This window comes from Neophocaena asiaeorientalis, unplaced genomic scaffold (genome assembly GCF_003031525.2).
Source record: "Neophocaena asiaeorientalis asiaeorientalis breed wild unplaced genomic scaffold, Neophocaena_asiaeorientalis_V1.1 scaffold438, whole genome shotgun sequence".
NCBI lineage: Eukaryota > Metazoa > Chordata > Mammalia > Artiodactyla > Phocoenidae > Neophocaena > Neophocaena asiaeorientalis.
In genome coordinates, this window is record NW_020173491.1 from 7,856,525 (window position 1) to 7,883,223 (window position 26,699).

Genomic DNA, 26,699 nt, shown 5'->3' on the forward strand with positions numbered 1-26,699 from the left:
TTCCTCGCCACCTCCCCTCCCCTCATCCCCACCCTGGGGTTAGTTTTAATGGCAAGATGTCACTCAGTCTTAGATTTATTAAGCTCACTGACAAACTTTGGCTTCTTGTGTGCTCATATGGACCCTGCTTTTGCTTTCGGGTTTATACCTCAATGGCCTTGACTCTGATCAGTGACTATCCACTCCTGTTAATTTGTAGGAGGGAAGATTGCTTTTTCCTGTGTGTGCTCATGCAGTAACACAGGTTCCTAAACGAATCATTAATCTGAACTGGCATTAAAGGAGACTGTCAACGGGGCTCTCTCAGATCCATTTCAATGCATATGTAAAAATTCTTCCAATTGTTTGTGTCCCAAAATAATTTTGCTTCCATCCTCATCAAAGCAGCACCTGGGAGAAGCTAAGTCATTTCCCTGAGTAGACGCAGACTGAGATCCACGGCCATGGGCTGGCTCTCTCTGGGACTCAGCATCTGCCTCAAGAGCACCACCTTGCAGTCCCACTGAAACCAATCCTGGGGGCGTTCCAGAACTCAGGGCACGTTCCAGAACTTGAACTTTGTGCTCCCTTGCTTTCTTCCCTCAAGAAGTCACGTTCCCCCACCTCAAGATCTACCTTTCAACTGTTTTTACTGATTCCCTTTCTTCTTTTAACAGCCCCCTCTCCTGTCCTCTCTCCCTGCCCCCAAGGATTATAAGCTCTTCCGTCTCCTCTAATCAATCAGTTGGAAAGCACCTTCCTTCTTTGCAAGGGAATACATATGCTTTGAGCCTCGTGAGTACCAGTGTGCTGGAGAATGCCTGTGAGGAGACCCAGCAGAGTGACTGATGTTCACGTGCCTCACAGAAGTGGCTCTGGCACTCCTCTAAGTGGTAAGATGACCCGGGAATGCTTCGTCTGCGTTATACACTCATTGGCTTCTCCCACCTGGTCACTTACCACGGGGCTAGGATAGGACAGGGGCAGGCCAGATGATAGGATTACAGGGAGAGTGAACTGCAAGCAAACCTGATGAAAATATTTGCACTTCATCAGTTCTGCTCTCGCCATGGGATTTCTCAGCTGAAGCAAAACCTTGCAGTTATGCTCACCTGTGGCCAATAACCTCTGATATACCAATCTGTATTTGGCACGGGAACCTTCCGTTCTCACCATACTGGGTCTATGTTCTTGAACACAGGCAGTACCTGAGATGACAGTGTAACACTACCCTGTTCCCCACATTTTTTTGCTTTTCTTTAGGAAATAATAGGTCCTTATCATAGGCACTTTTAACCTGTTACAAGGTAATGAAGCAAACAAAATGTCTAATGAAAATTACTGAGATGAATTTAAGAAATAATATGCTAACCGAAAAGGATATTGGGTGGGTAAATCTACCGCAGCTTTGTCTAAATATAAGATTAGACTCACTCACACACAAGCACGCTCTCATCCCTCTTTTGGAACTCTCCAAGACTGCCTCCTAACCCAGGTAAATACTCTAAAATCTCAGGGGAGCTAGGTCCATCTGGACACAAAATGGTTTTGGAGATAGGTAAAAGAGGAAAGGTCTGGACGAGACTCAGTTCAGTTTGGGAAAGAACCACCACAGTCAGTCAGCCAGAAGTTGGGTGTCAAGAACAGACTCAGAAAGGAGCATTTTAAACTCAGTTATTCTATATGTCTAAGGCATGAAGAGAGGTAAAAAGTATAGGTGGTGGAAAAGTAAACTGTACGCATAAAATGGAAGAATTACTCCTTTGCCAAGCTGCAGTCACAGAACCCAAGGACAGGCAGGTGAGCTGTGTTTGCACCTACTACATCATGACCAGAGGAGAGACAGAAGTCAGTCACCTGACTCTTCTCCAGCTGCTTTTACTGCCTCTGGGGAGACCCAAGAGAAAGAAACGGGGTTACTACTTCACCAAGACCCTCCAGTAGGCTTCCTCTGCCTGGTCCAGACCGGCAATTTAAAAAAAAAAAAAAAAAAAAAAAAAAGGGGGGGGGGGGGGGATGGAAAGAAAAAGACAGGAGGGGAGGGAATGGGTGACAAAGGAGGAAATGGGTGGGGCAGGAAAGACACACAGTGGCACATCTCCCTGATAAATAATAACCAACAGTTCGGTGTTGCCTAGAAGGGCACATTAGAAGGCTTTTGATAATCCCAAACACTGAGTTTTGCTGCCTGACATATCAATATAGGTTCACTCAAGAGCTCCTGTCTTGTTTTTGATTTTCAGGTAGAACAAATGTATACATTAATATACAGAATGTGCAATGAAGGCAGGTAGCATTGGTATGAGAACCTTAACTGAATGCATTTCCTGGCTTTGGGATCTTGTTTTATTTGAAGTTCCCACTGACCAAACGACAAAAATAGAATCTACATTTAGTGATAGGACCCGCTACCAATACCAATACGATTTTATTGGGATATGGAATGTAAACAGATGTTTTCAAACACCCTAACCTTATAAAAATGTACGGCATTATTAAATAGTAATAAAGGAGTCCTGAAGTGTGACGTGGTGGTAGACACCTTGAGCTCCAGCCTAGTGTGAGAGGTCCCCACAGCTGTAGCATGGCCCTGCAGCTGGGGTCAGGGGACTGCTTGCAAACCATGTTGATGACAAGTCCCCAGTGATATCAGCTCTATTTTTTTAAATTTTCTTAAACAAAATATAGCTTCCTTTGCTAACGTGAAGGCTAGCACAATGGATCCCAAGCTTTGATACTTGCCCCAGCAGCTCCACTCCTTTCCCCAAGTCCCTTGTATGCTACTCTCTCCAGTCGCTCGGGTTATCGGTGGGTGGCCCTGCCCACACAACTCCAGTCCCTGCACGTGAGAAAGACTTCTCTCTGCCAACACATTCATGTATTACCTATCAGAGCTTAAAAACGCAGATTACCCTGATTACAGAGGGAAACTGTTTCTCATGGGGATAAAAAGGGGTAAAGCATGGGAGGGGAGTACTTGTTTTCTTCCCACCCAATCCGTCTTTCCTGAATAAATTCTAATAAGGATGCTTTTCTTTCTCCCTCCCTGACCTCCCTGAAGACTAACTTTCCAGCTTTATTTATGGTTGTGAACAAAAAGTCTTTGTTTCAGAGACGTGCGTTAAAATAGGTGCACACACAGGGATGTGCTGGGAAATGAAGTTTTCCTTAAGAGGCTGGAAAAAAAAGCTACATGAAAAAAATAGCAACAAGATTTTATGGTTAGGCAAATCAACGAAGGTTACACTGAGCTCCAAGTTATGCACTTAGCATCCAACTTTTGATGAGACAGATGGACCTGTCCATGGCATCAGAAGGTTTAAAGTGATGCCTCCTGACATCAAAGGGGACTCCTGTGAGAGTGACTGCAGTTTGCTCCCAAATGAATCACTTAGAAGAAAACTGCAGGGATGAGGTACATTTCCCAGAGAGCTCATGTCATTAAAAAAAAAAAAAAACATAAAACATGAATTTGTAAAAGAGCTTAGAAAAAAAATACTGTCACTGTTTTAGTATCTCCTTTTCGTGAATGAGGCTGGTGTGTCACTATAGACTGCTGACATTTTGCTAAAACTTGAGCCTGAATCTCACCAAAGGAAACCCAGACCACAGTGGAATAGATAGGAAGTCAGATATTCAGAGCTTGTTGACTTGAACAGGTTAATTCAACAGTGGTCTCCTGTTAAATAAAGGTAAATGTACAACAACTCCGAGTCTCTCATCTCCCATGCATTCCAAAGGGAAAGTCCCCTCAGATACCCAACTATGTGCATCGTCAGGCTGCCCAAACAGCAGTTCCCTGTAGACTAGTGCTGGGGAGTTTCTTTCTTTTTGACAGACTTTTAGGTCTTTACTCTTCTTTGCGTTTAGAAGGAATGGCTAGAATTTCTTTTTATCACACTGTAGTTTTCCTTCAAGGTTTGTGTTTGGTTGGTTGGTTTTATTGGCAAGCATCAATGCCGCATTACCCGTCGCTTTCCAGTCTTCATCGGGCTGCCGTGAGACCACTGGAAAGTACAGCATTATCTGCACAAGGCTGGGACTGCTCCTTCACCACGGGGTCTGCAAGAAAACAGGAGGACAGTCAGCAGAGGCAGGGCTGGCCAGCGCCAGGGGAGAACACCATAACAGACCCAACCTTCTTCCACAGTGACATAGACACAGGCTACCAGGAAGTCAGGGTCAGGAGGGCAACCAAAATTACAGACACTGAGAAATGATCAGGGGGAAATGCTCTCACAATCAACTTGTATACCTCTTCAGAGTACAAGTTCAACTGCTAAGACTCAGGGAAAAGAGAGGCACAGAAACACCCATTTCCCACTGTTCAAAATTTCTACTGATTTTCTTATGTGTTGTTTTTCCTTGAATACTAACATCATCTCCAACTCCCATTTCTTCAAAGTATGTGCAATAGATAGTAAACACTTCGGAGGAAAGGGTGAATAAAAAGAGCTACTAGAAGAACTATCGATTTTAAGCAACAGTGTAAAAATTTTTTTATAGAAGTATAATATGTATTCAGAAAAGTAGACAGATCATGATTTGCATAATATAAACATCAGTGTTCTTAATTCAGTCAAACTCAGAGTGTAAAAATAGCTTTCTGTGACAGAAAGACAACCATTTCCACTTGTCTGAGGTCTGGAAGAATGAAGGGCAACGCCTTTTAAATTTGCTGTCTACTAATGCTTATGGGTTACCAGGCTCAAGACCACAGAGCAATGTATTCTTCAGGCAAGATTTAGTTAATCTCCAGAGAGGAAAAAAAGGAGAAGGAAAGAGCATATTGGTCAAGCAAGAGATAGGCTGAAAGTTCTCATCTCACTTCAGACAGAAAATTGAGACAGATCACTTAATATCCCTCACTCTCAGTCTCCTCTGTGACTGGACTAAATGACGTCACACTGCCCTTAATGAGAGGAAAGTCTGGGACATACTTTATCAGTGGGGAGAACCATACACATGCAGACCGATAAGCAAGCGCATAAACTGAATATACACACATACTTTAAAGTGAGACCTAGGAAGTCTGTAATTCAGACAGGATTTTAGCGAGGTCCTGCCAGACCTGCTTTCCTTTCCTCAAATTCCTTGTATTTATTTACCTTATTTCCTTCTTTAAAAATATGCTATGGTCACCTTACTACTTTCAACAAATCACTTTTTTTTTGAGGGGGAAAAAAATCTTTGATTAGGTTTCCACACAAATGTATATATTTGAAAACAAAACTTTAGATACTTGTCATCTATCAACTCAGGGTCATGGGCAATGGTCATACAGATCAGACTCAAGGGAACTACAGCAAACAAGCAAACACCTTTGGGCAACTAGAAACAGATCTGCAGAGCTGTTTCAAGAGTCGAACTAATGAGGCCAAATCCCAAGCATGATTCATCCAAATACCCAGAATTCTCTTGTCTGGCCTCAAAGATAAAGAGTAGAAGAATTTTCCTTTGACAGATCAGGTCCCTGGAAACTCACAGAAGTATGGGTGCTCCATGGCCTCTTTGGCAGTCAGTCTCTGTTGATGGTCATATCGCAGAAGTTTGTCCAGAAGATCTAGGGCCTCAGGGCTGACGAGGTGTCTGTTCTCACTATGGATAAAATTCTCCCAGCGTTTCCGTGAATGTCTGAGAAGAAAAGGAAAGCACTGGTATTCTGAGATTAAATTCAACAAGAATTCTTACATATTAGGGTTAAAGCCAACAAAGTCTTAGAACACTGTGTTGATTACAAGCTCATTAAATCTCATTCTTAATGTTACCTGTCCCACCCCCCTCACAGTTATGATCACAGCATCCTCAAACAAAACAGTGCTCTGTGACTGATACATAGAATTAATTATAATGTCTGCATCTGATTTAAACTTTGTAGAACCTTTCTAGATAGTTTTTTACGCCCCAGACTTTTAGTCAATTCTGGGTGAGGCACAGAGGTAGCTGAGTAATCTTTATTGTTCAGCAGATATATTTAAAGAGCTAGCTTCAGAAACATGGAGGTTCCATAAAATTACTGTCTGAAAATTGTCAACACAACATCTATGTTTCAACTCTATTGTACTGTATCTGAAAATATGCTTTAAAATTTGCTCCCTTACAGAAAATCCATTACACAGAACAAGAAGAAACTACAAATCTCTTATTGAAAGAAGAATCACAGCTTTCTAAGATTTTCCATTAAAATAAGCCATATGCTATTCCAGAAAGTTTTCTGTAGCATGATTTTGTCTTCCATTTTCTATTGATAAACAGGCTATCTCTTAGAGAAGTAAAATGATTAGAACACACATGTAAACAATGCCCAAATTTCTCAAGTTAAAAAATATATATGGGGAAAAAAAAGAATATTTCAATTTTGATATAATTAGAAAGGAGAAAGAGCTTTAGAAAGTGATTTCAGCTAACCTTTTCACTTCTGAATTGGGTAAATTAAGACCCTCTTTCTTTCTCTCTCTTACTTACTGTCCCAGGATATCGTTGAAGTGTGGATCTAGGTCTATGTGATACTTCTTCAGATACCCATACAGCTCATCTGTACCCAGAACCTTGGCAATGCGAACAAGCTGAAACACAAAACAAACTGACCAAATTACTGAGCACAGCCCGCGGGGATGCTGGACCAAAGAATTAGGAGACTTCCACATCACTAAATTTCCAGGGAACAGATACAGATCTGAGCCCGGGGCGGACAGGCAGCAGAGTCACAGATACGAAGTTCACATGAATGCAAATTTCCAAAATGCCTTTAAAATGATAACACAACTTATGACAATAATATTCTAGAGGCTAATGATTATGGGAACATAAAACCTAATGATTAGAATCTTTCTTTTTAAAAAAATAAATTTATTTATTTATTATTTATTTTTGGCTGCGTTGGGTCTTTGTCGCTGTGCTCGGGCTTTCTCTAGTTGCGGCGAGCGGGGGCTACTCTTCATTGCAGTGCGTGAGCTTCTCATTGTGGTGGCTTCTCTTGTTGCGGAGCACGGGCTCTAGGCATGTGGGCTTCAGTAGTTGTGGCTCTCGGGCTCTAGAGCACAGGCTCAGTAGTTGTGGCGCATGGGCTTAGTTGCTCCACAGCATGTGGGATCTTCCCGGACCAGGGCTAAAACCCGTGTCCCCTGTATTGGCAGGCGAATTCTTAACCACTGCACCACCAGTGAAGTCCCTAATGACTAGAATCTTGTTTTATTAGACAAGGAGGTACCTGACTTCCTCATAGACACAATTTGGAAGTTGGGCAGAACACAGCACACTACCTGTCTCTATCTTTGGGGACCACAGACAAGATTTTGTGAAACTCTCTACCCTGAAGAAAAGCTTATATGCAGATACTGGATGATATTTAGTGGCTCAACAACAGCATCCCTATCGAGATGCTATTTTCTTGGCATCTGCCCCCAAATGGATAGGAGCCAGATGATGTTTGCTTACCTGGTCATAGTTATCCTGTCCATGAAAGAAGGGCTCCTTTCGAAAGATCATGCTCGCTAACATACAGCCCAAACTCCACATATCCAGGCTATAATCATACATCTGAGGAAATAAAGACAACCAGTCGGTCAAGGGTGTTACAAATGTCATTTTTCTGACCTGAGTTTCTAGGTTTCTAGTCTTCAGTTGACCTCTTCAGATATTTTAAAATTCAAAGCCAAAAAAAAAAAAGTAGCTGAGAAAAGTCCATAATTATCATTTTGGGGTAGAATAAAGACTGGATTTTATTTATTTATTGGCTGCATTGGGTCTTTGTTGCTGTGTGCGGACTTTCTCTAGCTGCAGCGAGTGGGGGCTACTCTTCGTTTTCATACGTGGGCCTCTCACTGTGGTGGCTTCTCTTGTTGCGGAGCATAGGCTCTAGGTGTGCGGGCTTCAGTAGTTGTGGCATGTGGGCTCAGTAGTTGGGGCTCCTGAGCTCTAGGGCGCGGGCTCAGAGGTTGTGGCACACGGGCTTAGTTGCTTCGCGGCATGTGGGATCTTCGTGGACCAGGGATGGAATCCTTGTCTCCTGCATTGGCAGGTGAATTCTTAACCACTGTGCCACCAGGGAAGTCCCAAGTCTAACTTCTTGAGCCAGGTGACAGATTCCTGGGAATGGTACCCAAAAGGTGGCAAACCTTTCCCTCAAAAGTAGTGAGGTCGTGGATGGAATGTAGGCCCAGTTCTGTAGCTGTTTTTTCCTAAATTGTCTCCCCGGGAACCAAGATCATCTACAATGATCCTGGATACATACCTTTTGTATCCAAGACTGGCTTTTAGATGTATCCAAATTGACTAAATAAAAACCAGGAAAAAGAAAAAGCCAAGAAAAGCCCTAGCAAAGGTAAAAAGAACCCAGAGGTGCTTCACTAACATTTTACCTGATAGTCCACAAGGAGCTCTGGTCCCTTGAAGTACCTGGAGGCTACGCGGACATTGTACTCCTGGGCGGGATGATAAAATTCCGCCAGACCCCAGTCTATCAGTCGCAGCTATAAATACGACAGAAACAAAACATGTGAAAGGAGTGTCTCCAGATGCCTGTGTCTTACAACAAGGCCACATCTAATTAGATAACAATTATTTGGCCACATAAAAAATGTTAGCAAGTGCACTGGCTAAAAAGATACATTTTTCAGCAACTGCTAAGAGGTCATTTCTAGAGCAGAGCACTTGGAATCTTATTTGCTTTTTCTTTTTTAAAATTTAAATTATCCTGGCTTATCATTCTCTCTAGATCAATAAAGCTTAAGCTTGTCTTCTGCCTCCATACCAGCTGCATGTGTTAACATACCCCCTCATTACTGATAGCTTTCATTATAAGCTCTAGTCATTAACAGAAAAGGTTGGGGACATGTGCCCCACTCCAGGACTGAAGCATTGCTCTAGCTTTTCATTAATCTAACACTAGCTGATTCATTTACTCACCAGTCAGGGACAATCAGAACTGAGAATAGAAAATAGGAGGGACCCAAGTATACTTTTTAAGGCCAGGCAGGTTGGTCTGAGGGTCATTAAGAAAGGAAGTAAAAATCACCAGCTGTAGTTTCTGTCTTGAGGCCCTCCAGAAAATCACGACCAAAGTAAACAAGGGACTACAGTCAGGGTCAGCTGTCTACTCTTCTTGTGTACTATGCTTATGTGAAGTAGAAACCAACACTGGAGACTAGAGAAATAACAATATCACAAGTCTGCCAAAGAAAACAGCATGGGTCTTCAGAAACTACCTAGGTACTGGCCAGAGTTTTGATTGGCTCTAAGCCTTCCAATGAAAGGCTTTTCACTGCCTGGCTGTAATGGTACCTTTTTCTGTTGGTGATCTATCATGACATTGTGAGGTTTCACATCCCTGTGCATGATTCCCTTGCTGTGGCAGTAATCCAGAGCCTATTAGATAAGAAAGCACAGAGAAAAGTAAGCAAACCCTCTACCACCCCCCCAATGCAAGCATATTCTTTTTATTTTCTTTGATTCTGAAAGCTTTTATTGAGCATTGTCAAATTTGTAAGCTTCATAGGTATGGACATATTTATAAATGCCCTTCTGTAAGTGCTACCATAGATGTGAACTTCTTGCCTTTAATATCATCTTTGAAAATGTTAAATTGAGAATTGTTAACATTTTAAGAATTGGCATATTGTATTACTGCAAGAGATCTGATTTTCAGCATCTGCAAGCATATTCTTATTTGTTTGTGACAGCTTGATCTGAATACAGCCTCTCAAGGGGCAGCCTTACTGTCTGTAACAAAAGAGAAAAAACATGCTTCAGAAGGCACCCCTTGCTCTCTGAGCACATTATGCTGGCAGCTGGTAGAAAGGGGGCTGTGGAGAGGACACCACGGGCTATGATGAGGGTTTCTTAAAAAGGGGGAATGATATACTTCTTTAGGTGCTCCTCTCCTACTTGTAGCTGGTAGCAATAAATCAGCCACCTCGATTTAGAAATCATACATTAATCTGTTGGTCTATTTTGATGAGTTTAAAACCAGATCTAGGAACCACACTGGAGTCACTTCTGAGTTCAACGACATGAAAAGAGTACATGTGGACATGAAGGATGACATCCAAATATATCTGCAATATGACTTGTCTTTTAGATAAGTGTCCCATGTGGGTTTTCTAGATTAACATATATTCTAATATTAGTATTTTCCTTAAAAATAATCCCTGAGCCAGTTGGTCTTTAAGAATTATGTTATGACTCTACAAGTCAATGATTTTTTAGTAAATTCCTCAAGCTGTGCCACCATTACCACAATTCATTTTTAGAAGTTTTTCATCATCCCAAGAATTTCCCTTAAACCTGCCTGCAGTCAACCCCCAATCCCATCTACCTCCTACCTCCTTCCTTCCTTCCCCTCTCCTCCCAACCACTGCTCTACTACCACCTGTTGCTACAGATCTGCCTCTTCTGGACAGTCATCAAATGAAATAACACAATACACAGTACTTTATCTTCTTTTGCGCAGCATACTGTTTCTAAGATTCATCCATGTTGCTTTTTTTCATTGCTGAGTAGTATTCCATTGTATAAGTATACTAGTTGATAGACATTTGGTTTGTTTTAACTTTTTGGCTATTGTGACTAATGCTACTTATGAACATTCATGTACAAGTCTTTAAGAGGACACACATTTTCATTTCTCTTGGGTAGATTCCTACGGGTGAAGTGCTAGGTTGTATGTACGTTTACATTAAACTTTTAAAGAATCTGCCTAATTGTTTTCCAAAGTGGCTGCACCATTTTACATTCCCATCAGCACCATATGACAGGGTTCCAGTTTCTCTACATTCTTGCTAACACTTGTTATTATCTTTCTGATTACAGCTGTTCTAGTGGGTTTGATGAGGAATATCATTGTGGTTTTGATTTGTATTTCCCTAATGAGTGATCAAGTTGCATATCTCTTCATATACTTTTGGGCTATCTCATATCTTCTTTGGACAAATGTTGATTCAGATCTTTCACCCATTTCTTATTTGGGTTAAGTTTGTTTTTTGTTTTAAACAATATAAAACTTTGCTCCTAAATCTCCCTTTTCTAACACAGTAACTATTTTCATAAATTTCAATGTTGGGCCCTTTGGCTTGTCTTAAAAAGCACTTGAAGCCTACATGAGGCCCATAATATACTCTTTGAATAATGATAGCAACCCATAATCGTATGGTACCTACTATGTGCTTGACACTGAGAGCTCTTGCAAGGTGGAGTTTTCCATGGGACAAGATTAGGGTTTCTCGACGTCAGCACTGTTGACATCTGGGACCAGATAATTCTTTGTTGTGGGGAGCGGTTCTGTGTATTATAGGATGTTTAGCAGAATCCCCAGCCTCCACCCATGAGATGCCAGTAGTGTCCCTCCAACTGTGACAACCAAAAATGGTTCCAGACATTGCCAAATGTCCCCTGAGGGACAAAGTTAACCTGGTGGAAAATCACTGGACTAGACTAGCAAGGGCACTGTACCAGGCATCTTTAAGTGGGAGGGAATATATAATCCAGAGAATGATCCATAGAACCAACAACCCAAGAATAAGCAAATTTTGCTTTCCCCAGACACAAAAGAGTATACAGTGTACAATGCTTTTCATATGAAGGTCAAGAACAGGGAAAACTAAGAGATATGGGAACATATGTATAACTGATTCACTTTGTTATAAAGGAGAAACTAACACACCATTGTAAAGCAATTATACCCCAATAAAGATGTTAAAAAAAAAAAAAAAGAACAGGGAAAACTAAACTATGGTGGTAGAGGTGAGAATATGATCTATGCAAGGAGAGAAACAGTCTATTTTTGCACTATATGGTAGCCACCAGCCACATGAGGCCATTGAATGCTTGGAATGTGACTAGTGTGACTAAGGAACTGAATTTTTTAGTTTTACTTAATTTAAATAGCTACCTCCGGACAGTAGCTACTGTAATGGACAGCATAGTTCTGTGTCAATGTGGGTGAAGGTCTCACACTTAAGTAAAATCAAAAAACTATACCCTTAGGATTTATTCATTTCATCTATGTAGGTTCTACTTCAATTTAATTTTTCTCTTTGTCTTATTTTATACCAACAGTTGTAACAAGATTCCACAGTGGCTCTGTGGCAGTGCTGTAGAGAACCACGGCTCCTGAGGACACACCTCCCTAAATCTGAATCAGGAGCTCAGACCTGGTGGGAAGCCTCAGTGAGTCACTGAGCAATCACTCTGCAGCCCTCAGCCTAGTTCCTTCTGCATTTTCTACATTCCACCTACATTTCCTCTCTCCCATCCCCGTTTTTTTTTTTTTTTCTTTTCTATAAGAAAATTTAGCAAGTGTTGATTCTGTTATTTTGCCTGGTCTTTGTCCAAAGGAATCAACTAATTAGGACCACAGTACCTGCGGTGTGAAAAATACCTGATGAAAGCAGAGGCTGAACAAATACAGTAAGGGAATAAATTCTTTTGCCACTAGTCAGATTCCCTGTGGAGTTATTAACTGCTTTTAAATTCCTTGGGGGAATTATTTCAATTTAAAAATCTGATCGTTTCTGACCATTAAGCATGAAAGAGGTTTTTCAAGTTTCATCTGGGGCTCTGCCTCATTAGTACAAAGTATGACCCACCGCATAGCTGCTACCCCCAGAAGGCAGAGAGGACATCAGACACTGCCATCGGAACGACCAGCCTGTATCACTGCTATGCTGTTACCTGATCTAAGGACAACTGCACTAGGTTATATATCTTACCTTTGGTGTGCTAGTTAACCACAAAATCTTAATACCTTACTTAAAAAAAATAACCAACTGTGAGATTTGGATTGCTGCTCTCACGGAGTGAATGCCTGGGATTTTCTGAGAAGCCCTAGGAAACAGACTAGCCTGACAGTTCACAGCACTGCAAACCTCTGCCCACCAAGGCCTTCCATTCTAGCCCGGAGGGGATATGAAGAAAGGTAGAAAGGTGTGATAAACCAAGCTCAACTTTCTTCATCTTTCTGATCTTAATGACAAAGACTCATTCGCCATAGGAGTGAATCCACCACCTTGGCTCGAATGATTAGGTTGTGTAAGTGCTTGTAAGAAAACACATTCACTTCACATAAAGCTAGTCCTTCAAATTCCCATTCCTTAAAGCCTAAGCCTTGATTTAACTTGTATTTTCTTTGAGCAGCTGTTCATAATCCCATCAAAACTCCATCTTGACAATTTTCTTCAATAATACCAATACCTTAGACACCTCTATATTCTTTTAGAGGTTCTTAAATTGAGACCCATCCATTCCACCCTATAACTTTATGTAATGATGTATATTTTTACATGCATTGGTGGCGCGGGGGGCGGGGTGGGGTTCATAGCTTTCATTAGATTCTTAGTGATCCATGACCCTAAAAAACACTGTATTCCATTTTACAAACCTTTTTAGAATTCTTTACTTAAGCGTTTACCTAACCAAATTAAAAAAGATCATTCCTCTGTCAATCAATAACACTTGAAAATTTCAGTCTCCTAGAAGGTCCACCCATCACCTCTTCTTGCATGTTAAGGTTAACAAGCCGGGGCTAAACAGGTGGGTTATCTCATACAAGAAGGGGACTATGAGAAATGGCAAGAAGAGGATGTAAAATGCCGTAAAATGCCCACCATCCCTGTATGCATGTCCTTCCACGATGTGACTTCAATGCTCTGCCCATGAAAAGTGGAGTTTACTTCTCCACCCTTTGATTCTAGGTTTGGCCACATGACTTGCTTTGGCCAACAGGGCATTAGCAAACGTGACACAAGCAGAGGCTTGAAAAGTGCTTACATATATCGCGGTTTGCCCTCTCTTGCTCTTAGGACCTGATGAGACCACCATGGGAAGCAGCCCAGACCATCCTTCTGGAGAATGAGACCTCAGCTATTCCAGCTGCCATCCCAGATACGTGAATGAGGCCATCCTGGACCATCTTGCCCTAGTCAAGTTGACCCAGACCAAAAGACTCACTCAGCCAATTCACTGAATTATGGGAAATAATAAATCATTTTTAAAAAGTCACTAAGTTTGGGGTAATTTGTTATGTAATGAAAACTAGTAGTAAGTATTAATTAAGCAGCAAAAACAAAACAAAATGGAAAAGAGTAAACAAAAAACCCAAGGACCAACAAGAGTTATGTTCTAACCTCTGGTATACTGTCCCCAGTACCACTAACTTAACCATTCTCAGTTCCACTGAAGTTTCTATGTAAAGAGTCCACAATGGAGGCCTCATTGTAAGTTAGCCCCCCATCCCAAACCAAAAAACACCACTAAATTCTCTGGGTATCAAGAAATATTCTTGAGGTCTCTGTGTCCTCTTGAAAACTTCTTTAATGAATAATCCTGAAAAATTTCACAGTTTATGTCACTTACTTTAAGTAGTTCATACATATAAAACCGGATATCAAAGTCTGTCAGGATCTGGTAGAGTTGCTGAAACAGATTGCAGAAAACATTAAGTTAATTTAGTCTTATTGCATCTTGTTATCCAAAGTTGGTCATTATTCTCTGTAAACTTAGTGCTTAAGTCACTGAAGAATCCCACCACTTTTTACTACCTGATCTGGAACAAATGAGGACAAAGACTAAAGACAAGGGTCTAACACTTTGGTTTTCAGAAGAAAAAACGAAAGGAATTCCAAGGGGAGAAGAAAAAAAACCATTTACACCAACTTGGATCTTTTAAAAACCTGTGTAATGCTCCATGATATCAACACCCACAATTACATTATTATGAAGTCCAAGTTGTCCAATTGTCCTCATATTCTTACTGAACTTCAAACAAACTATCCCCACTGCAGCACCACAGTTTACTTTAGAGAACCAAGTTCCGAGCAGATAGCAGAATCTGAAAAGCTTCATCAGCCCACATGGTAAAATGACGGCAAGATAGTCTGTTCATGAAACGCAAGGAAAATGAACTGCTATAGCATTTGGAGATGGCAAGAGACTTTAAAAAAAATCTATAACCTCCACTCCCTCAAAACCACTTCCAGGCTGGAAAAAAGAACACTTCATAGGCAAAAACTGATGGGAGCTAAAGACGTAAAATGTTTAGGGGGGAAAAAAAGGAGTGGTGGAGTGAGATGTTTAAAAAAAAGGAAGGAAGGAAGGAAAAAAGGGAGGGAGGGATGGATGGATGGATACCAGTTCTGAAAATGATTCCAGGCCTAAATGACATACCAGTGTAAGTTTTCGTAATTGGTAATCCAAAGACCCACTCACTGGGAGTTTTGTCCGTTTGTTTAATTTCAATTTCTAAGAGACGGAGTAGAATTTACGCATCCAGGTTCATTTAAATCATCACAAACCCCCATCTGAAACTATATTATTATTTTAGACAATCAATTCCAAGTAAATCTCTTTCCCCATCAGTCCAAGCAGCACCTTCCGTAAAATTAATCAGTACACCTTTATTAAACCTATTTTGCTTCTCTCTTTACTGGAAGACTCAAGCCATGTAGGGAATCTCTCCAAGGAGCACAGAGCAGCGTATAAAATGCGTTTGTGTAAAAAAGGAGGGGAAACTAACACTACACATGCATATTTGTATCTGCAAGAACGACTTTACACTGTGTACCACTTTATATTTTAGATCCATGCAAACATACTACCTGTTCAAAAAAATTTTTTTATGAAAAACAACAGATTTACCAAGAATCGAATCCAACATTTTCGAACACCAGGACTTAGCCTCTTTCTCAAATTTCCCCTTTTAAGTAAGAGTAATTCTCCCTCCAGCTTAGTAAGAGTGTCTGATTTCACTCATGGCACTGTAGAAAATGAACACATACTTTCCAGTATACTGGTGGTGGCTTGGAGCTGCTCCACTACTGAAGGCTGACCCTGCTTGGGACTGAATTGCATTTAGGCCCAATGGCATGAACGTGCCACCACTTCTGCTCCCGAGAGACTCAACTGCATAACAGCTAAACACCCAAGTGTTTTGTTCTCCCCCAGCTCTGCATCGCAAGAAAGGCTTCTCTGCAGCACACTGACAGTCTGTATGTACAGACACAGGCCGAAGATAACATCTCTTCGGGTGCCAAATCAGCTCTTCCTCTGAGAGTTAAGGAGATCACTCCCAGAGACTGTGCCAAGCTGCACCTCAAGTCAATAAACAGACAATGAAAGTGAAAAGGGCATTTTCTAATAACCCTCAGAGGGCTAGAATATTCTATTTCCAGAAAACAAACATGGGCTATTTTATTATTTGGACCTTTATCCACGGAAGGCTTTCCTTTCATACCATGCGGTATCTATCCCAAGCATCCATGCGAGTATTAAGGGATAAAAACAAATGTCCTTGGGCTGCCAACACAGTATTTCTAGCTACTCTAACCAATATCAATTTTATGTAACACAAAAACACTAGCTGACTATAGGGTTTAGGCCTAATACATTACAAAGTCTTGAGTGACAGGCTGATATTCACTTTCGGTTTTCAGGAGCTCTGGGAAGGAGGAGACCAAACTACACCTGTAACATTTTACCACCCGGGCCTGAAATTTAGGACTCACCAGAGTCCAGGGAGTACCTTCCTCCAACTTTTGTAGCTGTTTCTCCACTGCAGCCCCCAGGAGTTCCCCACTCTGACCAAAGAAACCTGTCTTTGCCACCTCTGTTCTTCCCTCCCCCATATCTAGAATGCCTGCCCCTCCCCCTTAAGCTGGTAAAGTCATAACCATCCCATCCGGGTGCCACAGAGCCTACAGTGGTCTCTTCCTTCTCTGAACCCCCAGGCTAGTCACTGTTCTCTGGGGCGCTCACAGGACACCTACAGCAGCAGCGTGCCTAGAGTTAATGTTCTGCACTCGGGTACTGGCGGTGACCCGAAGTTCTCAGGATACTTTCTCACTCCGCTGTGAACAACAAGAGGCTTCTTCACCTTGCCCACACGCCAAGAGCCCCACACCACCACCCCTGCGTATCGAGGCATATGCATGCTGGGGAGGAACGGATGCCACAGCTGCTGGCAGTCACTGATTTGGTGATTAAAGATCTCTGAACTTTCCCTCCCTCAGGCATGTCAAGGGTCCACCGTACAACTCTGTCTGTGGACAGCAACTCTGTCCTTGCACAGCAGAATAACATGTTTTATATAGCCCACACCACGTGTGGCAATTCTGTGCTTGTACACAGAAGGCAGTCAATAAATGTCTTTGACGATGCTCACTAGTCAATGGGACAAAATTAAAACTGTCTTCAAGAAACAGAAGTACTAAGATTCCATGACAAATTAGGAAGGGAAATTTCACAAGAAGCACGCTTCTCCTCCATTTTTCTTAGCTACGTGGAGAACATCCTTAACCAACCAACTGCAAAATGTTGTCAGGAAGTTAGTTTTATTTACATTTTCATAAAGTAATTGACTTACCAAAAACAAAACAAGCCTATACTTCCCGAAGATCACAAAGGTGCTGAGAAAGAAACTATTCACCAATCCTAGTTTGGTTCCAAAGCCTCAAACACACTGGCATTTCCCTAGAAATCAGTTATACTCCAGGACTATTCCAAGGGCCCAAGGTAGAAATCTCCTGGAACTTTTAATTAACCTCAGAAGGTCTGAGAAGAAGAATGGGAAAAATGCAATTTGACCAAGAGAATCAGTGCCTTCTTGGTCTAAAATCAACATCCAGAAAGGAATGGCCACAAGTGGGCCTCACTCACGCTGTCTACACACAGTTCTTCAGGCTCCAGTCGTGGTGCAGCTAGATTCCAAGGCCCCATCCCTAACGACTGTCATTCAGGAGGACTTCTCACTTCAAGAAGGTTCCCAGCCAGATGTGGGAATCACCAGCACAGCAAACTCTCACGCTGCACACACAGCTTGCATATTCCTTGCCATACATAGCTCGGTCTACGTCCAGAAACCAGTGGTCCCCACGTAAAAGGAGAAGAAAAAGTGGGGGGAGTGCGAAATAAAGTAAAAGTGAAAGGTGCTGAATGCAGGAGGCACCCATTTTAGCACTGTTCACACATAACCCCAAGATCCAGAATGAAACCAAGGGCAACATTTTTAGAAACTTATGGAAGCAGAAAAAATCATTAATCAAGGACATCAAAGTTATTACAAATCACCCAAAAATGTCTTACAAAGAAATGACAGAATAATGTCAGTGATCTATAATAAAAGTAAATTTTGTTCCCCCAATTAAGGAACCTTTATTTAGTCTGTGAATGCACCATCTCCACATCAGACCCTAACAGCATTAACAGGTAGTTAATCAGGTAGTCAAGGCCTAATTCTATGTGAAAGATATAAAATTTTCTACAGAATAATATGGGTCTACCATCTTCTCAAGATGGAGCCCATTTGGGATGTCTTAAACATTTTTTAAATGCCCAAATTATATACATTTTACTTAAAATATATACTTATTTTTATTGATACTTTTCCAAAGGCATAGAAAACTGAGAAGCATGTCTCAACAAAAACTCTTTCTACCTCAAAACAGTACCTTAGCTTCCTTGAGACAATTCTGAGTTTGGGAGTTTTCTGTAACTATTCATTCCAACTTTTAGAAACTAGCTTTTCCTATTCATTTGCTTTCAAATTTTGTCTTTTGTTCTAAGTATCACCATGTATCTTTTATTATCACTTTGACATATATGAAGCATAACTGATGATTTTAAGGAGAAACTGACCAAACCAGTACCCCTACCACAAAATAAAATATCAAGGGAAAAAATTATCGAGGCCATAGAAGATCTGAACAAGATTTAAATTAACAAGCTTGATATAAAAAAATGACTGTGTACCAAAGCCACAAAGCAACCATCAACAAATTCCAAATAATCAACATTATACAGATCATGTTTTCTGGACACAGTGCAATCAAATTAGGAACCAACTAAAAGAATCATTAAAAAAAAATAAACAAAAAAATACCAAGTGGATCCTGAATGGACATTCCCAGGACAATAATTACTGGGAAACTTTTGAATATAAACTCTATACTATATATTAGATGGCATCATAATATAAATATTAAATTTCTTAAGTGTACTAACAGTATTGTGCTTATACAGGAAAATGTCACCTAGTTCCAGTGATGGCATATTTAAAAGTGAAGTATCATGATGACTACAACTTACTTTAAGATGACTTCAACAAAAAGAAAGACAAAGAGGGGAGGGTGAGGAAGAGGTGAGAAATAACTACAAATGTGGCAAAATAATAACAGCTAGTAAATCTAGGTAATGTAAGGGTATTAACTGTGCTACTCTTTCCAATTTTCAGTAGATTTAAAAATTTTCAAAGTAAAAGATTTGGGGAGAAAAACCCAAATCCACAAGTTTGGAATCTGTACTTGTAATTTGAAAACTATACAGAAGTGAGTTACATAACCATGGAATGTAGCTACAATGGTGCTTAGGGTTGTACAGACTTAAAGCACACTTACTACCAATTAAGAAAGACAGAAACAAATCAAATGAGCTGACTTCAACTCAAGAAGTTAACAGGAAAAAACAGTGAAAACCCAAGAAAGAAAATAATTAAGGAAGAAAGAAAAAAAGTTGGAACAAAATAAGACACGAGCAGAAACAGAATGAAATAGAAAACCTAACATAAACTCTGAGCACAAAACCAAAAGGCAATTCTTTGAAAGCATTAATTAAGAGATCTCTAGCAACACTGATTTAAGAAAAAAAAAAAGAGAGAAAAGAGAGTAAAGGTACAAATAATATTACAAATGTAAAGGAAAGCATAATTACAGACATATTAAGTTTTTAAGTCCTAAGAGAATTCTATTAACAGCTTTATGTGAATATAATTTAAAGTAGACAACTTTAGAAATAATTATCCAAATAGACTCAGGAAGAGATAGAAAACCAGGATAAAACTTTAACCAACAGTATGTTTTAAAAAGGAAAGTGTAGGGGCTTCCCTGGTGGCGCAGTGGTTGGGAGTCCGCCTGCCGATGCAGGGGACACGGGTTCGTGCAGTTCAAAGTCTACCTTGCTCACCTCAGAAGATACCTACTACCTAGGTCATCCCTATTTTATATAAACTTTCAGAGAATAGAAAGGAAAAGCTATCTAACTTATGTTATGAAGTTAGTATAACCTTGATACCAAAATCAGAAAGACTCTACAATAAAAAGAAATTATAGATCAAAATTTATTATCAATTGTATCAATAAAAAATACTGAAAAGAACAGGCTGTGTCACTGTTGTTTCACCCCTGATATTTAAACCAAGGACAAACCTTCTCTGGATGATACCTTAAAAAGTTATTAATACACTTAACAGTAAAATTTAAAAAATACATAAAAACATCTTTTCCTAATAAGATGGACACAGGACAAAATAGCCTGAAGGACACTGGACACTAAATCAACTGATTTCCCCACTTATGGCCTGTCATACTATCTGGAAAAAATAGTAATTTTCCTGTTATGATTTGCTCTTCCAAAACACACATCTACTACCTGATATTTAAGATATTTTAAGTGAACTAAAATGGCATCGTTTGAACATTCAAAGGGGACCTACAGTTTAATAACATGGCAGAACCAACCCATCCTACCTGTTTCTTCCCAAAGCTCCTCTAAAATAACTGTAAGATGGACTTCCCTGTTGGTCCAGTGGTTAAGAATCTGCCTTCCAATGCAGGGGAGGCAGGTTTGATCTCTGGTTGGGGAACTAAGATCCCACATACCAAGGGCAACTAAGCCCACGTGCCGCAACTACTGAGCCCGTGCGCCACAACTAGAGAGAAGCCCAGGCGCTGCAACGAAAGATCCCGCACACCACAACTAAGACGCGACGCAGCCAAATAAATAAATATTAAAAATAAATAAATATTAAAAAAACAAAAACAAAAACCGTAAGAGGAACGGGGGGATTTACTCACAATGCTAAGAGAATGGAAGAGACAACAAACTTTGAAGCTATAAAACAGATGTCCAGTTGACTTAGCAGACAGAAAAAGCTGAGAATTCTCTCAACATTCTGCCAGTGGAGGGGGCCCAGTAGCAAACACTTCACAATGAAAAACTACAGAAAGGCTCAGGAATTGGTGACCCCAGGTATCACTGAAAAAGGGCAAAGAGATTGAGCTGAAGACAGGAAAATGAGTTTAAAAACACGACACTGAAAAGGGGGAATTAAGTGAAAGTCTACATGGCACGCCCTACAGCTCTCCTCAACTTGAGGCTACTAGGGATGCCGGCAGCCAGGCTTGCACTCTTGAGACGGGAGCTGACAATCAGTAATCAGTAATTTCATTACTCTACAGAGGGAGCAGACATTCAATAACTGTGACATTTCAGACAACTGTAGCAGAGACAAAACCCAAAAACACCCCCCAAAAAGGAATTTGGAAGGAAAACAGAAAAAGACATGAAGAAGAAAACATAATGGGAAAAAAACCCCACATATTCTCAGTGAGAAAATAGAAGATATTACATAAAACATAAAAGAACAGGATACTATTTTTAAAATTCAGAGAAGAAAATAGAACGCCAATATATGAAGTCTAACATTCGAATGAGTTCTAGAAAGTGAGAACAAGGAAGAAAGGGAAAAAAATAAAAGAACATTAAAAATATTTTTTCAAAATGGAAGGACATGGGCTTCTATACTGAAAAAGCCCAGTAAGTCCCCAGAACAAAGGATGAAAGCAACCTGTATGAAAGCACATCACTGTGAAATTTCAGAGACTGAGAATAAAGAGAAAATACTAAAAGCTTTCAGAAGAAAGAAAACAAAAAACCCAGATTACATATAAGATGAAACCAGAATGGCTTCAGTGGTAATAGTGGTAACAATCTCTTCAAAATTCTGAGGAAATTATTAATTACAACCTAGAATTCTATATCACGGCAAATGTATTAATTGGGAGGATAAAATAAAGATGTTTTCAGCTATGCAAGCCTCAAAAAACATCAATTTCCCATGACCCTTTTAAAGGAAGCTCCTAGAGAATATATGCCACCAAAACATCCTCTTTGTAAGAAGTAAGATTTCTCCAGGAATTAAAAACTGATCCTCTGTATGTTATTAAATCAACAGAACAGCTGTCAATTTAAAAAACACAAAAATACTGAAGTGAGGGACTTCCCTGGTGGCGCAGTGGTTAAGAATCCGCCTGCTAATACAGGGGACACGGGTTCCAGCCCTGGTCCAGGAAGATCTCACATGCTGCGAAGCAACTAAGCCCATGTGCCACAACTACTGAGCCTGCACTCTAGAGCCTGCGAGCCACAACTACTGAGCCCACGTGCCACAACTACTGAAGCCTGTGCACCTAGAGCCCGTGCTCCGCAACAAGAGAAGCCACTGCAATGAGAAGCCCGTGCGCCGCAATGAAGAGTAGCCCCCGCTTGCCATAACTGGAGAGAAAAGCCCGTGCACAGCAACGAAGACCAAATGCAGCCAAAAATAAATAAATAAATAAATAATTAAAAAAAAAATACTGAAGTGAAATTTTTACATCTGTGGCTAGATAACTGGTAAAAATTCATTAAGGAAGCAGAAGCACTGAAACCTGAGGGATTTCACTATGAAGTTCCATTGAGACCAGCTTTTAAACTTTTGCATTAGGAAAATGTTTGGTTTCATTAAAGCCTATTAAGAAACACATTCGCAATCATGTACATCTTGATAAACCTCAGTTGTTCATAGCAAAAGTGTGATCAGTTACGTGTATCAGCACAGTACTCTACCAGCTAAGCACTGCTCTGCTAGTTAATGAAAAAATTTACATCCCACTTTTTAGAGTTCACCTTTAAGGAGTCACATCAACAAGGAAACTCGTTACAAGTGGGAAAAGCCATCCAATTGTCCCTCCATATTTGAGGATTCAACAAACTGCGGATTGAAAAAAAAAAAATTCCAGAAAGTTGAATTTGCTGTGCTCCACCAACTATTTACATACCACTTACATATTAGGTATTACAAGTAATCTAGAGATGATTTAAAGTATACAGGATGACATGCATATGTTACATGCAAATACTATGCCATTTTTATTAATATATAAGGGACTCGAGCATCCTCGGGTTTTGGTATTCCTGGGGCTCCTAGAACCAATCACCAATCCCCTATGGATACCAAGGGATGACTGCACTGAATATAAAACTTGCTTATTGTTTTATAAGTCATAATATCCACTTCTGCTTATTTTCACTAATTATTTTAGAGTGATTACCAAAGAAAAAGTAAATGCGAGGATAAGATTCTTTCATTTTCACCCCAAAGCATCACTCCCCATAGCATCAACTTTCAACTGCTGATTTGGTTTTGTCCTAACTTCCATCAAAACAAAACCACAAGCCTTTCAAACACTGACAGAGAATTATATTCACCTAAAAGTTCTCTAAATGCCCCTAAAAATCAACACCACTATTTGTTTTTATATTGGTTTTCATATTATGCTCTACCATGTCCAGTATGCCTGGCTCCTTATCAGAAGGTTGCAGTGTTTGAACAAAAATAAAAACAAATTCACAAAAAAACAGCTTAAAACCATGCTTTTGGAACACTTTAAAGTCTAAATTAACACGCCTTATAAACAGAAGAAATGTAAATAGCCCAAAATAGGGCTTTTCTAAAGCACCGTGACTCTGTCATCTGCTTTGTACAGTGTGAATGAATATACATGCCATCTGACAGCTTGAATCCAAGGTACTATACTGACTTGTTTTCCATACAAGTCCCATATCCATTTATCACTTCCTATCAGTAATATAAGATTTGTATGAAAATTAAAGTTAACACCTACCTAAAACTACGTTGTCTACAACAGGAGCGTTATAAATGAGGCATTAACTTAGACCCAGCCCAGCAGCTCTCCCCAGAGTACGCAAGGCAAAGAGTGATGAGTAATTCCACCTGTGCAAGAACCTAACCACTTTCTGCATTCTGTAGTAATGCTTTAAGGAATCCAATGTTATTTCCTGCTCTCACCAATAACCTTTCCCGGCTGCTCTCACCAATAACCTTTCCCGCCCCCCTTGTGTTCTAGAGTATCAAGAGTGCTTATCACCACCTCCCCACTCCCCATTAACCCCATGTCAGAAAGAAAAAGTATATACGCACCTTAAAATCTGTATTATTGATATATTCAAATACCAAAGCTGGTGTCTTTGACTGCAAGAGAGAATATTAATGCTTTGTAAGTTTCAAACAATAAATGTAATTTGCTTCTGTTGTACTGGCCCACCCCCAAATCCCACTTAGATGAAAGAGATTCACTCATCAGGGAGAGCCTATTAAGAAAGAATCCTCTTGAAATTTTAAGTTTGGAATTTGCTTCAAAACAACTGGGGATGGTGGTTGTTGGGAAGTGGGTGGAGTATAGATGGAACAAAGTTGGCCACAAGCTGCTTAATGTGAGTTGAAGCTGGGTGATGTGTGCAGGGAGGTTTATTATACTATTCATTTTATTTTGTAAATGGTTGCAAAAGTTCATAATAAAGGTTTTGTTTTTGTTTTTTAAGAAGAGTTGTATTCTCTGACCAACCTGTCAGTGGGCCTGGCACATTATGTGAAGATTTATACTCTGCAGTGTTCCAGGTTGCCAACTACAAAAGGAGTGTTACGTTTTCATCTTGGGTTAATGAGCCAGATGCATTTTACAGAATTATCATAGGTCTTGGGAATTTATTACTGGTCTTTGTAGGATCCAGAAAAGTCTATAATTATCAGTAAGGCAGAATGTGAAATTATTGCCTTGGCTAGGGACAATTAGAGAATGTCTCACTTTACAAAGATGTGTTTCCCCCACAAATCATATAAAATCAAGTATTTTTGAGTACTATAATCTTTAATGCAATGAGTACAAAATGTTCAATATTTCCTTGTGTAAATACAGATGTTCAAAAGTCACATCTACCTAAGTAAGGTAAAATAATGCTAACTGGCAGTAACAAGCTTTCAAAATTGAGAGAAAAGCAGGGGCTTAAAGGGTTATAGGAAGAAATAAAATCATCTTGGAAATCTTTACAGCTGTGAAGTTTTGCTCAAGGAAGCAAGTAAAAGTTACCTAGGAAATAGGCCACAGTGCATGCATGCAAGTCTTTGAGCAAGCAGCAGACCTGGTGCAAGGATTCCTCACTGGCCCAACGCTGAAAGTTTCAACAAGACCACCAGATCTCTCTATAGGCTGGGAGCAAGCCTGTCCCCCTACAAGTTAGGGGATGAGGGTTCCCTATTGGTTTTCGTTCACCTTGATTTACTTGCGTTACATATCATGTAAAACACATACATGCTTTGAGTAACAAATTACAAAAATAGTAAGACAGGAATCATTAAGTTCTGTTAACTTAAAAAAAAAAAAAGCAAAATGAAGATGCTCTAACTATAAAACTACATACTGGCCCACACTGCAGGCCATTTTCAAGGATTATGTAGTCCAGAGTTAGTCAATGTAAAATCAACCTGAGCTGATAAGGTTGGGATACATTTTTAATGCCTCAGATAGAATCCAGCACACAACCATCCTTCTCAATCTTTTCAGGGTCCAAAAGGAAAAACTTTTCTTTTTTTCAATTCAATGATACTGTGTAACCTTGGCAAATTACTTAACCTCTGCAGACTTCAGTTTTCTTATCTATACAATGTGGACAATAATGTTACCCACCCCACTGAACTGTTGTGGGGATTAAAAGACATGATACCATTAAACACTCAGAACAGTACCTGGCACACAGTAAGCATTCAATGCATGTTAGCTACATTTTTATGTGGATGTCTTTAGCAGATAGAAGCAAAGACCTACTTCTTAAAAAGCTATCATGGGAGAACAGGGAAATATTCGAGGTAGAACAGGTAAAGAACAGAAATTGAATGGGAAGCTTGGCTAATCATAAACACTTAAGGTTACGTTACTCCCGAGGGAGAGAGAAAACAAAATTAAACAGCACATCTAAAATGGCTAAAAATTAAGCATTTTAACAAAAATATTTAAATTGCATCTGCATATACAATGTGAGCCCCGATGGTGGATGCAGAATTAAAGACCAGTATGAGAAACAGCAAGATAGTGACCTCAAGGGGTCTGTGGGGCTGTTCAGCTCTCTGTGGCAAGTGTCCACATGGAGACACTTCTTATTTCCTTCTATAAACCCAGATTTTCAAATGTCAGGCTTACTTAAGTGAGGTAAAATAATGTTAATTGGCAGTAACAAGCTTTCAAAGTTGGGAGAAAAGCAGGGCCATAAGGAAATATTCAGCAAACGTTTGTGGGCCAAATCAAAATAATGAGGTAATAAACCTGGGACAGGGATTTTTTTCTACATAAACTTTTAGGTTCCATAAAAGTGGTGGTGGCTATTTTATCATTGGGCCACCATGACTTTTTCTGGTTTTCAAAATCAGTTAGTAGTAAAGACAAACACAATCATTCCCACTATATTATAATGATGTTTCCCATTATTTTCAGGTTTTGTGACTTGACATACACAAACACACAAACACACACACACTCTCTCCCGCAAGCACCAGGCACCTACCACAGGGTCCTTCACGGTGTCAATCAGCTTTATGATATTTGTTCCACCACGAAGGTTCTCCAGAATCTTAACCTCTCGTTTTATCTTCTTTTTCTTCACTGGCTTAAATACACAAGAGTAATCAGAAGTAAGACTCCTTTTGAAGTTAATAAATAAAACTTTAAAACAATGTTTATATCAAATGGATATTGTACTATCTTGCACACTGTGTTATGCTAAAGGGCATGTCTAAATTAGAAGAAAAAAAGAAAAGAAAGAAGAGATAAAATGGGCCTTCTCAT

At 40.0% G+C, this 26,699-nt stretch overlaps 1 protein-coding gene across 1 annotated transcript; it reads right to left on the reverse strand.

The window, feature by feature from the left end:
* Nucleotides 1-3,922: 3,922 nt before the first annotated feature.
* Nucleotides 3,923-26,497, reverse strand: CSNK2A2 (casein kinase 2 alpha 2). The gene is made up of 9 exons (XM_024747415.1): nucleotides 26,419-26,497; nucleotides 24,005-24,055; nucleotides 14,329-14,388; nucleotides 9,262-9,345; nucleotides 8,340-8,450; nucleotides 7,417-7,518; nucleotides 6,445-6,545; nucleotides 5,465-5,613; nucleotides 3,923-4,041 (listed from the first exon to the last, which is right to left on the reverse strand). Exons 3-9 carry the CDS (start codon nucleotides 14,344-14,346, stop codon nucleotides 3,965-3,967), a joined length of 642 nt encoding a protein of 213 aa, XP_024603183.1. The 5' UTR covers nucleotides 14,347-14,388; nucleotides 24,005-24,055; nucleotides 26,419-26,497; the 3' UTR covers nucleotides 3,923-3,964.
* Nucleotides 26,498-26,699: the final 202 nt, after the last annotated feature.